Source organism: Callithrix jacchus, chromosome 7 (assembly GCF_049354715.1).
Source record: "Callithrix jacchus isolate 240 chromosome 7, calJac240_pri, whole genome shotgun sequence".
In the NCBI taxonomy this organism is placed as follows: Eukaryota; Metazoa; Chordata; class Mammalia; order Primates; family Cebidae; genus Callithrix; species Callithrix jacchus.
The window spans coordinates 47,618,089-47,634,918 of NC_133508.1; the positions used below are offsets into that span (position 1 = coordinate 47,618,089).

Here is a 16,830-nt window from a genome sequence, read left to right on the forward strand (position 1 = left end):
CAAAAAAAGAAAAATTAGCCAGGCGTGGTGGCGGACACCTATAATCCCAGCTACATGGGAGGCTGAGGCTGGACAATTGCTTAAACCCAGGAGGTGGAGGCTGCAGTGAGCTGAGATTGCACCATTGCACTCCAGCCTGGGCAACAAGAACAAAACCCCTGTCTCAAAAAAAAAAAGAATACACTTTAAGAACTCATTATGTATTTCCAGGCTGCTCTCCAAAAGACTGAATCTGATCCACGTATAAGGAGAACAGCAAAAAATGTGTAACTGTTTCTTCTCTACGTATCTCCAACTAGCCTCTCACAGAAAAGGTTTGCTGATCTCTGCTCTAGAGAGACACTCATGAGCAAAACTGCCCAGCACCAGATGTGTCCAATTGTTTTCCAGATGTGCTAATTCACAACATTACAATTATATTTTGGGTGTATATTAATATTGCATAATACACTGTAAAATAATTCAGGTTGCCCAGCTTTAATTCAGAAAAACTAACTTCTCAGCTTTGACTTGGAGTTTACTTTTCTAAAGAGAAAAGGGCAAGGCAGCCTCACATCACCTGAATTCACATTTATGATGGTGACTGTGGTGTACTTTCCTGACACAGGTCTCTCCATAGGTAAGTGCAGGTTTTCTGTTTGATTTAGAAACAGGGTTTCCCTCTGCTGCCCAAGCTGGAGAGCAATGGTGCAATCCTAGCTCTCAGAATACTCAATATTCTGAGAATTAATGTAGGCTACTTTAGTGAGTTCCACCAACGAGATGTGGTGCCTCACATCCACCGGTACTTATTAAATTGCTAGTCAGGCTGCGTCCTTTACCTACAAGGACTTAAAAAAACTGACTCGCCAGGTTGGTAGTTGGAGGCGGCAGTGCAGCATGGGCTTTGCAAAACTCAGGCAGACCTGGGTCTTCCACACCAGCCTCACAACCAAGCCCATCACTGCAGAGCCTGCTGAGCCATCAGAGGATTGGCCAGTACGCCCGCCTCACAGGACCGTCTGTGCATTCAACCTAAAATCCTGCTTTTAATAAAGATGGAATGGATTGGAGTAAGGCGGGTGCAACTGAACACATTACAGCTACCGCAGTATCTCCAATGAGATACAATGAGGGCTGAACCAGGCAGTGTCCCAAGGAGACATTTAAGGGATTTGCAGGGAAATAGGACCTCATTAGCAACTAGACAGAGGGAATGAAAGTCTGGAGAAACTTCGGAGTTTTTAGCTGATGGGGCCACGTATAGAAGTGAGGTACAGAGGAGGAGGAAAAGGGATGGGAGACAGGTGAGGAGCTGTGTGCCTGCTTTCTGTGTCCCTGCCAACTTCCTGCTTGTTTGCTGGAATACTGTGAAGCTAATTCCAGACATCACACTGTTTCACCCATAAACACAGCAGTCCTTTGGTTTCTATGGGAGATCAGTTTTAGGACCTCCCTTGGATATCAAAATCCAAGGATGCTCAACTCCCTGATATTAAATGGTGCATTTGCATATAACCTATGCACAGCTTCCGTACACTTTCTTTTTTTTTTTTTGAGACAGAGTCTCACTCTGTTGACCAGGCAGGAGTGCAGTAGCATGATCTTGGCTCATTGCAACCTCTGCCTCCTAGGTTCAAGCGATTCTCCTGCCTCAGCCTCCCCAGGAGCTGGGACTGCAGGTGTGTGCGCAAGTCCAGCTAATTTTTGTATTTTTAGTAGAGATGGGGTTTCATCATGTTGGCCAGGCTGGTCTTGAACTCAACTCAGGTGATCTGCCTGCCTTGGCTTCCCAAAGGCTGGAATTACAGGTATGAGCCACCATGCCCAGCCCTCCACACATTTTAAATCATGTCACTTATAAATCATGTCACTAAGTAAATCATGTTACTGATAACACCTAATACAACATACCTGCCATGAAAATAGCTGTTACACAGTTGAGAATTCCCTTATCCAAAATGCCTGGGACCAGAAGTGTTTTAGATTTCAGAATTTTTCAGTGTGGGGGGCATTTGCATATGTATAATGAGGTATTTTGGGGATGGTATCCAAGTCTAAACACCAAATTCGTTTATGTTTCATATATACCTTATACACATAGCCTGAAGGTAATTTTGTACACTATCTTGCACAATCTTGTGCAAGAAACAAAGCTGTGACTGCATTTTGACCGCGACCTGCCATGTGAAATCTGCTATGGAATTTTACACTTGTGGTACTGTGTGGTGTGCAAAAAGTTTAAGATATTGTAGCATTTTGGGTTTTGGGTTTTCAGATTTGGGCTGCTCAACCTGTACGGTATTGTTTAGGGAATAATGACAAGAAAAAAAAATCATGGCCTGGTGCAGTGGCTCACACCTATAATCCCAGCACTCTGGGAGGCCAAGGCAGGCAGATCACGAGATCAGGAGTTCGAGACCAGCCTAGCCAATATATTGAAACCCTGTTTTAATTAAAAATACAAAAATTAGCCATGCATGGTTGCAGGTGCCTATAATCCCAGCTACTTGGGAGGCTGAGGCAGGAGAATCACTGAACCCAGGAGACAGAGGTTGCTGTAGAGTCGAGATTGCGCCACTGCCCTCCAACCTGGGTGACAGAGTGAGACTCCCTCTCAAAAAAAAAAAAAAAAAATTCATGTTCAGTACACAGGCAAACACCCTTTTTGTTTTCTTCTGAATATTTTCAATCCATGGTTGGCTGAATCCACACACATGGAACCCATGGATACAGAAGACCAACATACTTCAGTAGATACCTCTAACAGAGATCTCTGTATGGAAGACCTTGTTAACATACCCACAAGAACATTCTCACAGCCAACACAATGAACAATGGTTCCTTAGACATTTTCATAGTGAGTATCCTACTGCCTCTGAAATTGAGTATACTCAATTTATATCTTCTTCCCCAAAACCAGAAACCAATTTCTGCCAGTAACACTCCATTCTCCCAGAAGCTAATTTTGTATACTTTAAAGTTGTTGCTGCCTCCTTCTTCTCTATCCTTCCTCCACTGTATGACCAGTTCACAGCAGGTTTCTCTATTCTTTTAAAAGATGGGGTCTCACTCTCACCCAGGCTAAAGTGCAGTGGCGCCATCTTGGCTCACTGCAACCTCCACCTCCTGGGTTCAAGCAATTCTCCCACTCAGCGTCCCAAGCAGCTGGGACCACAGGTACATGCCACCCACTCCCAGCTAACTTTTTGTAATTTTTTTTTTTTTTTTTTTTTTTTTGGGCAGAGAGACGGGGTTTCACCATGTTTCTCAGGCTGGTCTTGAACTCCTGAACTCAAGCAATCCACCTGCCTCGGCCTCCCTCAGTGCTGGGATTACAGGCATGAGCCGCCAGGCCCACCCCAGTTCACAGTAGGTACATGCATGCTATGACATCATCACATAGAAGGTGCAGCTCCACCTCTCGCTATCCTAAACTCAGCCTCTCAACCTCACCCATTGCAGGGAAGGACCTCTCAGAACTGCCTCTCACATCTCATTTCCTTTCTGCCCTGCTTCCTCCCACTCAATTCAGCTTGCTCTGCTAGGGAAATCTACCTAAAATCCTACTTTTATCAAGCTGAAAACACCCAAACAGGTTTCCCAGAAAACCTCTCCAGCTAGGCTCACCTAGGAATGGGCCACATCTTTCCCAGTCTCTTTCCCCAAACTTTCATTCCCCTAAGATCATCTAAAACGGTCAAAAGGAACTTTACTTAAGAATTTTGAGGGCTGGGCGCAGTGGCTCATGCCTATAAACCCAACACTTTGAGAGGCCAAGGCAGTCGGATCACCTGAGGTCAGGAGTTTGAGACCAGCCTGGCCAATATGGTGAAATCCTGTCTCTACTAAAAATCCCAGCTACTTGAGAGGCTGAGGCAGGAAAATTCCTTGAATCCAGGAGGTAGAGGTTGCAGTGAACCAATATCGTGCCATTGCACTCCAGCCTGGGCAATAAGAGTGAAACTCCGTCAAAAAAAAAAAACAAAAATAAAAAAGAATTTTGGGGGGGGGGGCAGGCACAGTGGCTAACACCTGTAATCCCAACACTGGGAGGCCAAGGAAGGAGGATTACTTGAGTCCAGAAGCTTGAAAACAGCTTGGGCAACATGGGGAAACCCCATCTCCACAAAAAGTTAGCCAGGCATGGTGGCACGTGCCTGTGGTCTCAACTGCTTGAGAGCCTAAGGTGGGAGAATCACCTGGGCCTGGGATGTCAAGGCTGTAGTGAGCCATGATCACACCACTGCACTCCAGCCACTGTACTCTGGATGACGGAGCAGGATCATGTCTAAAAATTTTTTAAGGAATTTTTTAAAGCAAAACACCAAAATATGAAAAACAGATGAACCCAACAAATCTAGATTTGACTTCTGGATATCCAAAGTCATATGCAGGGTTCTCAGCTGACAGCACTTTGCCTTCACTTTCCTCACCTGTGCCTTTGAGAAACCCCAGCTTCAGGCTGGCCCTGCTGTTCTTTCAACGTCTTCTCCCTAATTTGAGGGTGGCCTCTCCTACAAGTCTCCCAGCTCTCAGGGGATCCTGCCTTTATATTGCAAGTGTTTCCTCTGCTCCTTACGAATAACAGTCAATGTTCTCTGATTGCAAGCAAAAGAAATTCTTTCTAGGTAACTTGGCAAAAGGAAACTGATTGGAAAGCTATCAGGAACTCATGGAACTGACTTGGAAACAGCTGGGAAGCCAAGGCAGCTGGAGACCAGGAAATAGGAACCACAACAGTCCCACTGAAAAACAGCCTGGACAGATGGACCAGAGCTGTGACTATTAGCATCACTGTCCCTCTGCTCACCATTCAAACTCCAAGAAGGGGCACCTGTTCAGCCTAGCTTGCGTTGTCCACACACTTGGCTGGGGGAGGTGGGGTAACAGGTTGTGGACCTACCAATCTGTACCCAATGGGAAAGAGATCGGGGGCTGTAAAGAAGAGAAAATGGGCTGGATGTGGTGGCTATTTGTAATTCCAGCACTCTGGGAGGCTGAGGTGGGTGGATCACCTGAGGTCAGGAGTTTGAGACCAGCCTGGCAACATGGCGAAACCCCAGTTCTACTAAAAATACAAAAATTAGCTGGACGTGGTGACACCTGCCTGTAATCCCAGCTACTTGGGAGACTGAGGCATGAGAATCACTTGAACCCAGGAGGTGAAGGCTGCAGTGAGCCGAAATCACACCACTGCACTCCAGCCTGGGTGACAAAGCGAGATTCCATCTAAAAAAAAAAAGAAAAAAGAGAGAGAGAGAGAGAGAGAGAGAGAGAGAGAAAGAAAATGGACCCTTGCTGAGCAGCAAGTATCCGCTTCCCTCTGCTCTACTTGGCCTTGTTGCCCATACTCAGCAGCTGGGTGTTTGGGCTGTCCCTGATGTTTGGTGACCTTTGGCTTCCTTGCTACTGGTCCAGGCTAGTTTCTGAAACAAACTCATATGTGACTCTAGTCAGTAGAGTTTTTCAGGGTATCTTTTTTTTTTTTTTGAGACAGAGTCTCACTTTGTCACCCAGGCTGGAGTGCAATGGCTCGATCTCAGCTCACTGCAATCTCCGCCTCAAGTGATTCTCCTGCCTCAGCCTCCTGAGTAGCTGGAACTACAGGCGCATGCGTGCCCACCACACCTGGCTAATTTTTTTTTTTTAGTACAGATGGGATTTCATTGTGTTAGCCAGGATGGTCTCGATCTCCTAACCTCATGATCCGCCTGCCTGGCCTCCCAAAGTGCTGGGATTACAGGCGTGATTCACCACACCCAGCTTTTTTTTTTTTTTTTTTGAGATGGAGTCTCGCTCTGTCGCCCAGGCTGGAGTGCAGTGGTACAACCTCAGCTCATTGCAACCTCCACCTCCTGGGTTAAAAGTGATTCTTGTGCCTCAGTCTCCTGAGTAGCTCGGATTACAGGCACATGCCACCATGCCCAGCTAATTTTTCTATTTGTAGTAGATATGGGGTTTCATCATGTTGGCCAGGCTGGTCTCAAACTCCTGACCTCAAGTAATCCACCTGCCTCAGCCTCCCAAAGTGCTGGGATTACAGGTGTGAGCCACTGTGACTGGCTTAGAGTACCTTAAATATACGTAACAACCACTACACACTCCAAGAGTTATGCTCTCAAAAGTTCCTCACTGACTACAGCAGTGGCTCTCAAATTCTAGTGTGTCAAAAATGGTCTTGGAAGCTTGTTAAAAATGTGGTTGGCAAGCTCCATCCCCAGAAATTTCTGACTTGGTGGTTCTGGGGGCAGAGCCCAGTGATCTGTATTTTGAGCAAGCACAGCCAGATGAGTCCAACACAGACAGTCTGCAGACCTGGGGAAGGTGGCCTATCAGCGGTTTGCAAACCTAGCTGGCTGGTATGGATTCCTCAGGCTCCACTCCTGGAGGTACAGACTCAGTCTGCCAAGCATGGAGCTCAGGAACCTGTGCTCTACACCAGTGCCCAAGGTAATCGGACATAGCACCGGAAAACCCCATGCATCCATTCAGCCTAGCAATGGATGTCATGTGGGCTCAAGCTGACTTCCAACCCTGTGCTCCTCACACCCCATGCCACACAAGCTGACCTGGTCACCTACCTTGGGAGGTCCCCCAGTTCCCCGCTCTGCTCCTACCTTTCCCCTCCCTTCAGTGCCTGTGCAAACTCCACCCACCCTTTACAGGGCTTGAGTCCTGCCTAATGAACCACTTCTGTGCTGTCTCAGTTCATTCAGTGTGCTACAAAGGAAGACCTGAGGCTGAGTAAGTTTAAAAAAAAAAAAGGCTCCGGCCGGGCGCAGTGGCTCAAGCCTGTAATCTCAGCACTTTGGGAGGCCGAGGCGGGTGGATCACAAGGTCAAAAGATCGAGACCATCCTGGTCAACATGGTGAAACCCCGTCTCTACTAAAAATACAAAAAATTAGCTGGGCATGGTGGTACGTGCCTGTAATCCCAGCTACTCGGGAGGCTGAGGCAGGAGAATTGCCTGAACCCAGGAGGCGGAGGTTGCGGTGAGCCGAGATCGCACCATTGCACTCCAGCCTGGGTAACAAGAGCGAAACTCCATCTCAAAAAAAACGGCTCCTTTGGCTCATGTTTCGGGTGGCTGGGAAGTTCAAGCTTGGACATCTGCATCCGGTGAGGTGACGTGGCTCCACCTGTAATCCCAGCACTTTGGGAGACTGAGGTAGGTAGATCACCTGAGGTCAGGAGTTTGCAACCGTCCTGGCCAACATAGCAAAACTCTCTCTCCACTAAAAAATAAAAAAATTAGCCGGGCATGGTGGTGTGTGCCTATAATCCTAGCTACTAGGGAGGCTGAGACAGGAGAATCACTTGAACCTGGGAGGTGGAGGCTGCAGAAAGCCGAGATCACACCTGGGTGACAGAGTGAAACTCCATCTCAAAAAAAAAAAAAGAGGCAATTTCATGCAAGTCAACCTAACACATCCAATTCATTGCTGCAAATGCAAGATCAGCTCAGTTGCATGTGCTAAAAAAGTAAAACTGGGCAGTGAAATGCGGAAGTTAACCCCACTGGCCACCCTCAGGGCACAAGAATCGCATTCGTAACAAAGGATACTGGGAGGAGTATCTAACACAGGGCTTCTGGGCAGGCTCTAACCATCAATGAAAACAAAGTTTTCATTCTTTCCCTGACATTTCTTTTGGATTCTATTTGTATCATTATGGTTCAACCAATCTTGTAAAACATCCATACTTAATCTGGGAAGGCAGGAAAGAGAATGTTAGAATAACACCACCTCCTAGGAGGAGCTCTGAAGAGGCAGCAGGGAGGGGAGACATGGCTTCTGACACCCGCAGATCAGAACCCATCATCTTCAAGCCCCAACCCTACGACCTACACATGCTGCTCAAGCTTGTAACTCCTCTCCGTGAGATATATAAAATGTAAAAAACATAGGCCAGGTGCAGTGGCTCATCTGCAATCCAGCCAAGGCGGGAGGATCACTTGAGCTAGGAGTTCGAGACCAGCCTGGCCAGCACGGCGAAACCCCATGTCCACTAAAACTACAGAAAATTAGATGGCCCATAATGATGCATGCTGTAATCCCAGCACTTTGGGAGGCCAACGCAAGTGGATCACAACGTCAGGAGTTTGAGACCAGTCTGGCCAACATGGCAAAACCCTGTCTGTACTAAAACTACAAAAAATTAGCTGGCCCAAGGTGACACACGCCTGTAGTCCCAGCTACTCAGGAGGCTGAGGCATGAGAACTGCTTGAACCTGGAAGACAGAGGTTGCAGTGAGCCGAGATTGTGCCACTGCACTCCATCCTGGGTGACAGCGAGACCCTGTCTCAAAAATAAATAAGTAAATAAATAAAATGCAAAAATTGTTTTCTGACCCACAACTACTCAGGCTTTCAGCAGAATAAGGAGAAGCAGCAAAACAAGAAATTTAGTCATTTAAATTTCCTAAAACGCTTGACAAATACCAAGACTCTGTACCTGAATTTCACCCTGAGGAAACAATCTGGGCGAGACAGGATGTTCCACATGAATGTCTGATTAGTGATGGCTCAGAAGGGGCTTCAGTGATTAAGCTCCCAGCGTTGCATGTGCATTCATTTCAGAGCTCTGACAAGTGAGCTCCTGTGGCCACACACACACACACACACACACACACACCCCTTGTAGTGGAATCATGCTATGAACCGGAATGTTCACACAGTGAGCTGGCCTGGAGGCAGCTCTGTCATTTACAAGCTATGTGATCCTGAGCAAACGCAACCCCTCCCACTACACACATCTATGGAGTGACTGTGTCTCAGATGCAGACCCAGGTGCTGGGGATAAAATGGAGAACAAAGTAGCATCTCCTGCTATCACGCAGCTGGCAGACACACTGGGCCTGGCTCCTTACCTGGAGAACAGGGACAGTGGGCATGTCTACTGCATAAGATTGCTGAAAAGAGGCTGGGCGCGGTGGCTTTGGGAGGCCACTCCCAGCACTTTGGGAGGCCGAGGCAGGCAGATTGCCTGAGCTCAAGAGTTTGCAACCAGCCTGGGCAACACAGTGAAACCCCATCTCTACTAAAAAGTACAAAAATTAGTCAGGCATGGTGGTGTGCACCTGTAGTCCCAGCTACTCAGGAGGCTGAGGCAGGAGAATTGCTTGAACCCAGGAAGTGGAGGTTGCAGGGAGCCAAGATCACACCACTATACTGCAGCCTGGATGACAGAGTGAGACTCAGTCTCAGAAAAAAAAAAAAAGAAAGAAAGAAAAAGATTGCTGAAGAGAGGTTAGGTGCGGTTGCTCACGCCTGTAATCCCAGAACTTTGGGAGGCAGAGGTGGGCAGATCACTTGAGGTCAAAGTTCAAAACCAGTGTGGCCAACATGATGGAAAAAACCCCGTCTCTACTAAAAACATAAAAATTAGCCGGGCATGGTGGCACCTGTAGTCCCACCTACATGAGAGACACGAGAATTGCTTGAACCCGGGAGGTGGAGATTACAGTGAACTGAGATGGCGCCACTGCACTCCAGCCTGGGCAACAGAGCGAGACTCCACCTCAAAAAAAAAAAAGAAAAAGAAAAAGAAAAACCCTGCTGAAAAGAATCAGAGAAAGTAACCCACACCAGGCCCTCAGAACAACCTCTGCCACACTGTGGGCACTCAATAAACGTTAGGTGCCACCACCCCATCACCACCCTCCTCCTCAATATGGTCAAAATTAAACTCAGTGTCATAACCCAAATCAATCTGAGAGGAAAATAAGGCTCCAGGTCTAGCCTCTGTCTCATCTAAAAAATGCTTAAGAAACTCTGAAAAGGCCAGGCGCGGTGGCTCAAGCCTGTAATCCTAGCACTTTGGGAGGCCAAGGCGGGTGGATCACGAGGTCAAGAGATCGAGACCATCCTGGTCAACATGAGTAAACCCCGTCTCTACTAAAAAAAAAAAAAAATACAAAAAATTAGCTGGGCACGGTGGCGCGTGCCTGTAATCCCAGCTACTCGGGAGGCTGAGGCAGGAGAATTGCCTGAACCCAGGAGGCGGAGGTTGCAGTGAGCCAAGATCACACCATTGCACTCCAGCCTGGGTAACAGCAGCGTGACTCAAAAAAAATTAAATAAATAAAAGAAACTGTAAGAAAATGCAACACTATTACAACTTTCATAGAAAGAGGAGAAAATATTACTCGCAAAATGTACTTTCAAAAGACTATTATTAGAATAATAGCAGCGGCAAACACTGTAGTTAGTAATGACTGTACCAGGCACTGTTTAAAGCTCTTCATGTGTACAAACAAGCAAGCTCATATTCCCCCAAACCAATGATGCCTGTGACATTAATGGGTCTGTGACACTGTATCCTTTTACAGATGATAAAATGGAAGCACACAAAGGGTAAGTAATTTGCCTAAGGCCACACAGCCAGTAAGCAGCAGAGCTAGGATTCACTCACTCGTTCTGTGCTGGGTGGCACCATGGGGGCAGGGTTCTGTGTTGGGTGGCACCATGGGGACAGGTTCTGTTTGGGGTGGCTCAATAGGGACAGGGTTCTGTGTTGGGTGGCTCCATAGGAATAGGGTTCTGTATTGGGTGGCACCGTAAGGGCCCTGTTCTGTGTTGGATGGGAGGGAGGGAGGGAAGAAAGGAGGGAGTAAAGGAGGAAAGGAAGGAGGTAAGGAGGGAGGGTGGAAAGGAGGGGCCGAGGGAGGTCAGAAAGGAGGGAGGGAGGGAAGGAAGGAGGTAGGAAAGGAGGAAAGGAAGGAGGTAAGGAGGGAGGGTGGAAAGGAGGGGCAGAGGGAGGTCAGAAAGGAGGGAGGGAGGGAAGGAGGGTGGGAGGGAAGGAAGGAGGGAGGGAGGGACATAAGGAGGAAGAGAGGTCAGAAAGGAGGGAGGAAAGGAGGAAGGAAGGAGGGAAGGAGAAAAGGAGGTAGGGAGGGAGGCAATGAAGGAGGGAGAAAAGGAGGGAGGGAGGAAGGGAAGGAGGGTTATAGCAGCAGGGCAGGTACTCCCTTCCCTCCATGCAGCTGCCCACTCCTCCAACAGAGGGACAGCGACCCCACACTTCAGTCAAGAGGCTCGGCTGCACTCCTGTGTGTACACTAAAGGACTAAAAACCTATGTCACTAAAAACCTGAACAGGTACGCTCACAGCAGCATGATCCATAACAGCCAAAAAGTAGAAGCAACCCAAATGTCCATCAGTGGATGAACAGAGAAACGAAATGTGGTCTATCCATAGAATGGAATATTATCCAGCAACAAAACAGTAATGAGGGGCTGCTAGACACCTCACAGGGGTCAACTGTGAAACCACTAGTGAGGCGCCCTTTACAAAAAGCCACGTAGTGCATTTGCATGATGATCCAGAATAGATAAATGTATGGTGGCTGCCAGGGCTAGGGAGTGCAGGAGACTGAGGGGTGACTGCTACTTGGTGCAAGGCTTTCTTTTTGGGGTGATGAAAATGTTCTGGAGTTAGACAGTGGTTGACAGGTGCATGGTTTCTGGAACATTCTAAAACTCAATGAGCTATACACTTTAAAAGGGCGATTTTTGTGGTATATGAATTATCTCCAAAAAAGAAAAAAAGAAAAAATAGTATATAAGAATAACTGTGCTTCCCCCATGAAAATCTCCAAAAGGAAAATACTGACTTATCTATCCACTATGGCAAATACAACCAAGGTACCACTGGCTTAGATTTAAAGCACTTCTCTATACAGTTAAAATATCACGACATATAATTTTTATACATCAGTAAAAAATCACCTGAGAATCTCTAAAAACATAAACCTGTGTATTATTTCATCTAGAATATATTAAGTTTGAGAAATATACAGTAAAATTAAACACAATAAAAAAAGGTATTTCATTGGTAAGACTTTTTCCTTCTTCCTTGTAAACTTCCTGCAGTTACCGAAAGAGGGAAGGAAGGAGAGAGGGAAGGAAGGAGGGAGGGAAGGAAGGAGGCAGGGAAAGAAGGAAGAGGGAGAAGGGAGGGAAGGAGGGAGGGGGGAAAGAGGGAGGGAAGGAAGGCTATGGCAACAGGGCAGGTGTAGTTCCATCATCGCAGCGGGCAGCCATACTGCCTGGGCTGGAGCCCTGCCTCTGCACCCAACCAGTTACACACTCAGGGCAACAGCTTAACTATTCTGTGCTTCCACTTCCTGCCTTTAATGCAGAAAAGCATATTTATCCCTTATGGTTACTGAGGATTAAGTACAAATTTATATTTGTAAAGCACTTAAGAGTAGTGCCTGGGACATTGCTACACGTGCTTTGAAAATGCATGTATTACTGGCCAGGCGTGGTGGCTCACACCTGTAATGCCAGCACTTTGGGAGACCAAGGTGGGTGGATCACCTGAGATCAGGAGTTCAAGGCCATCCTAGCCAACATGGTGAAACCTCGTCTCTACTAAAAATACAAAAATTAGCTGGGGTATGATGGTGGGCACTTGCAATCCCAGCTAAGAGGAGGCTGAGGCAGGAAAATTGCTTGAACCTGGGAGGCACAGGTTGCCATGAGCCGGGACTGTGTCACCACACTCCAGCCTGGGTGACAGCAAGACTCTATTTCAAAAATAAAACAAAATAAGGCCAGGCACGGTAGCTCATGCCTGTAATTCCAACACTTAGAGGGGACTCAATCTCGAGGCAGATTGCTTGAGGCCAAGAGTTCAAGACCAGCCTGGCCAACATAGTGAAACCCTGTCTCTACTAAAATTACAAAAATTATCCAGCTGTGGTGGCACACAACTTAGTCCCAGCTACTCAGGAGAACAGCTTGAACTTGGGATGTGGAGGCTGCAGTGAGCCAAGATTGCGCCACTGTACTCCAGCCTGTGCGGACAGACAGAAACTGTCTCAAAAAAAAAGATCTATCCAGCACTCGGTGTTGCACCCACAAGGAGGAACTGCATATAACAGTGTGCAGTGTGCGCATGTACTCAGTCATGTACCACAGACGATGTTTCAAGCAGCGACGGACTGCACGCACCGCAGTGCTGTACTGAGATACCATACATCAACCATTAGTAAACTCCATGGTTTACTCCATGGTGTCCACGCAATGACAAAATCGCCTAATAATACATTTCTCAAAATATCTCTGTCATTAAATGATGTACGACTGTATATGGACGTATACAAATACAAAAAAAAATCTAGTTAGTTAGAGAAGACCAACATGCAATGCTAAAAATGGATTTTAAATCTAGGGGAAAGGCCGGGCGCAGTGGCTCACACCTGTGAGCACTTTGGGAGGCCAAGGCGGGCAGATCACAAGGTCAGGAGTTTGACACCAGCCAGTTTGAGACCAGCCTGGGTAATGTGGTGAAACCCCAACTCTACTAAAAATACAAAAATTAGCCGGGCATGGTGGCACACGCCTGTAATCCCAGCTACTCAGGAGGCTGAGGCAGGAGAATTGCTTGAACATGGGAGGGGGAGGTAGTGAACAGAGATTTTGCCACTGTGCTCCAGCCTGGGTGACAGAGCAAGACTCTGTCTCGGAAAAAGAAAACATAGTGAATCCGGCAACTGGACAAATGCTGTGTGTGTTCATGACATGGGGTGCTGTCTCTACTATCCTTTTCATCAGATTTCTCGCTGAAAATTAACAAACACGCAAAACAACTTGGGAGGCTCTATCTTTTTTTTTTTTTTTGATACAGAGTCTTGCTCTGTCACCCAGGCTGGAGTGCAGTGGTGCTCACTGCAACCTCTGCCTCCTGGGTTCAAGCAATTCTCCTGCCTCAGCCTCCTGAGTAGTTGGGGTTACAGGTGCACGCCACCACACCCAGCTAATTTTTTGTATTTTTAGTAGAGATGGGGGTTCATTGTGTTAGCCAGGATGGTCTCAATCTCCTGACCTCATGATTCCACCGCCTCAGCCTCCCAAAGTGGGAGGCTCTATCTTTATAGCACAAGCTGGTTCATGGGTGACTGTGCTGAAAATGGGGTGCTTAAACAGAATGAACAAACTCATATTTATTTCCCTCAACTTACTATTGTAAAATTAACATGTTTCATACAAAGTTCATCCAATTTTTCTTATTTGTCCCTAAGCAAACAGAACTTTTTTTTTTTTTGAGACCGAGTCTTGCTCTGTCGCCAAGCTAGAGTGCAGTGGTGCGATCTCAGCTCATTGCAGCCTCTGCCTCCCAAGTAGCTGGGACTACAGGGGCATGCCACCACGCTGAACTAATTTTTGTATTTTTAGTAGAGACAGGGTTTCATCATATTGGCCAGCATGGTGTTAATCTCTTGACCTCGTGATCTGCCTGCCTCGGTCTCCCAAAGTGTTGGGATTACAAGTGTGAGTCACCACACCCGGCCCAGAACACTCTTTAATATGAGAAGTTTTTGTTTGTTTTGTTTTTTGTGATGTGGTCTTGCTCTGTTGCCCAGGTTGGAGTGCTGAGGTGCAATCACAGCTCACTGCAGCCTCCAACTCCTGGACTCAAGTGATCCTCCTGCCTCAGCCTCCCACAGTGCTGAGATTACAGGCGTGAGTCACCATGTCCAGCCATACATGAGCAGATCTGATCTGGAAAAATATGTGAAAACAACTCTCTAACAATTAACTTGACAATGTCAATCCTAACCCCCAGGCAGAAAAAAGGTGACATAGCCCATTCTCTAGCAGTTAAGGACCCGACGTGAAGCCAGAACAGCTCTGACTTGGACAATGTAGACGGTTATTATGGTATGGAAATCTCCACAGCAATGCTACAAGCTTGTCTCTATGAAGACGGAGGCCACAATCTTATGAAGTAACTCAAGTTAAAAATTCACGGAAGGTAAAATCTATGCCAAAAGCATTCCTCTATAAAGACATTCAACTTCTTCAAATAAATCTTATCAAGTCATTGAAATCTAGGTAATACAAGGAACCCCTGGCGCTGTGATTCTCTGGATCCATGTCACTCGAGGACCAGCAGCACCAGCAGCACCTAGGAGCAGGTGAGGAAGGCAGAATCTCAGGTCCTCCCGGACCCACTGTATCTACATTCCTCAGGTACTGTGTGCATTAGCACCAAGCATGCACTGGTCTAGGTGTTACCTGGCTACATGAAGACAAAGAAAAAAACAATGTGATTAAATTCAACAGTGTGCTTTCCAATTCTAAGGGCAGGCCTTTTTGTCAGCTACCCCAACTATGAAAAAGAAAAAGGTACAAAGGAGCTACAAATAACCCTCAGCTATCGAGACATTTCCAGAAAGGCTCTGCATAATCCAAATGGGGTGTGCAGAATGCTTCCTGTCCAGGCCAGATTTGTCAAGAGTGAATGAAATCTCCGCTTGTACCTGCAAAATGCAGAGGTGCATCTTTGTCCAGGGCAATGAGCGGGGGGTCCAGGAGCACCGTGTTGTCGTTCTCTGTGACTATGCCGTGGTAGGTAGGCTCCAACCAGGGCTTGTGCTTGTTAACTGCGTTCAAAACAAAAGAAGAAGATAGACGAAGTTAGAAGTATTATTTTCAACTCCACTGCTTTTGAAGGCATACATCTATTATTAACATAATAAAACTCTCAGGCTTGAAGGCAATGTTGCTCATAGTTCTGTTGCAGAATTTGGTATCAAGATCCAAACGAGATGAAATTCTAAATTCCAGAGTAAGTTATTGTAGAAATTATCTAAATCCATGAAGCAACCAGAAATAAGAAATAAATTGCTCTAGAAATCAAGAAAAAAAGGACTGATGGCTATAAGCGAACTACCTCTGTTTTCAGCCTATCACAGAAAAGTTACAAAGAAAGATATTTTCATTTCTTTATGATTTTTTGAGAGAGACAGCCTTGCTCTGTCACCCAGGCTGGAGCACAGTGGTGCAATCATGGCTCACTGCAGCCTCAACCTCCCAGACTCAGGTGATCCTCCCACCTCGGCCTCCCAGGTAGCTGGGACTATGCGTGTGCACCACCACACTTGGCTATTTTTTTTTACTTTTTGTACAGACAGGGTTTCACCATGTTGCCCAGGCTGGTCTTGAACTCCTGGGCTCAAGTGATCCACCTGCCTTGGCCTCTCAAAGCGCTGGGATTAACGGTGTGAGCCATCACACCTGACCCCAATATTAATTTTTTCTTTTTTTTTTCTGTTGTGCAGGCTGAAGTGTAGTGATACGATCTCAGCTCACTCACTCATTAAGCCACCGCACCCAGTTGCCCAATATTAATTTTAAATTCTTATTATAAACAATAATGTAAAGCAAAGATGCAAAACACAATAAAGTATTAACTAAAAGTGGCCGAGTGCAGTGGCTCATGCTTATAATCTCAGTGCTTTGGGAGGCTGAGGTGGGCAGATCACAAGGTCAGGAGTTCAAGACCTGCCTGACCAACATGGTGAAATCCCGTCTCTACTTAAAAAAAAAAAAAAAAAAGCAAAAATTAGCCAGGCACTGTGGTGTGAGCCTGTAATCCTAGCTACTCCAGAGGCTGAGGCAGGAGAATCGCTTGAGCCCAGAAGGTGGAGGTTGCAGTGAGTAAGCTGAGATCGCGCCACTGCACTCCAGCCTAGGCGACAGGGAGAGACTATCTCAAAAAAAAAAAAAAAACCATCCACTTTGGAGTCAGCCTTGGGGTCCAATTCCAGCCTCCCTCTATTATGAGCTGTGTGACCTTCAGCACATTAACTTATTACCAGAAATGGGTCCTGATCCAGCCCCCAAGAGCGGGTTCTTGGACTTCACACAGTAAGAATCCAAGGCAAGTCCACAGAGTAATGTGAAAGCAAGTTTATTAAGTGAGTAAAGAAGAAATGGCTACTCCATAGGCAGAGCAGCCCTGAGGGCTGCAGGTCAGCTATTTTTATGGTTAGTTCTTGATTATATGCTAAGCAAAGGGTGGATTATTCACAGAGTTTACCAGAAAGGTATGGG

At 46.6% G+C, this 16,830-nt stretch overlaps 1 protein-coding gene across 4 annotated transcripts in view; it reads right to left on the reverse strand.

The window, feature by feature from the left end:
• Positions 1-16,830, reverse strand: part of CLSTN1 (calsyntenin 1) — a 104,849-nt gene that overhangs the window by 34,406 nt on the left and 53,613 nt on the right. For all 4 annotated transcript variants that reach the window (XM_035307653.3, XM_035307651.3, XM_035307652.3 and 1 more), the window contains exon 2: positions 15,255-15,377. In XM_035307653.3, coding sequence (XP_035163544.1) covers positions 15,255-15,377 — 123 coding nt within the window. The remainder of the gene's footprint in view (positions 1-15,254; positions 15,378-16,830) is intronic.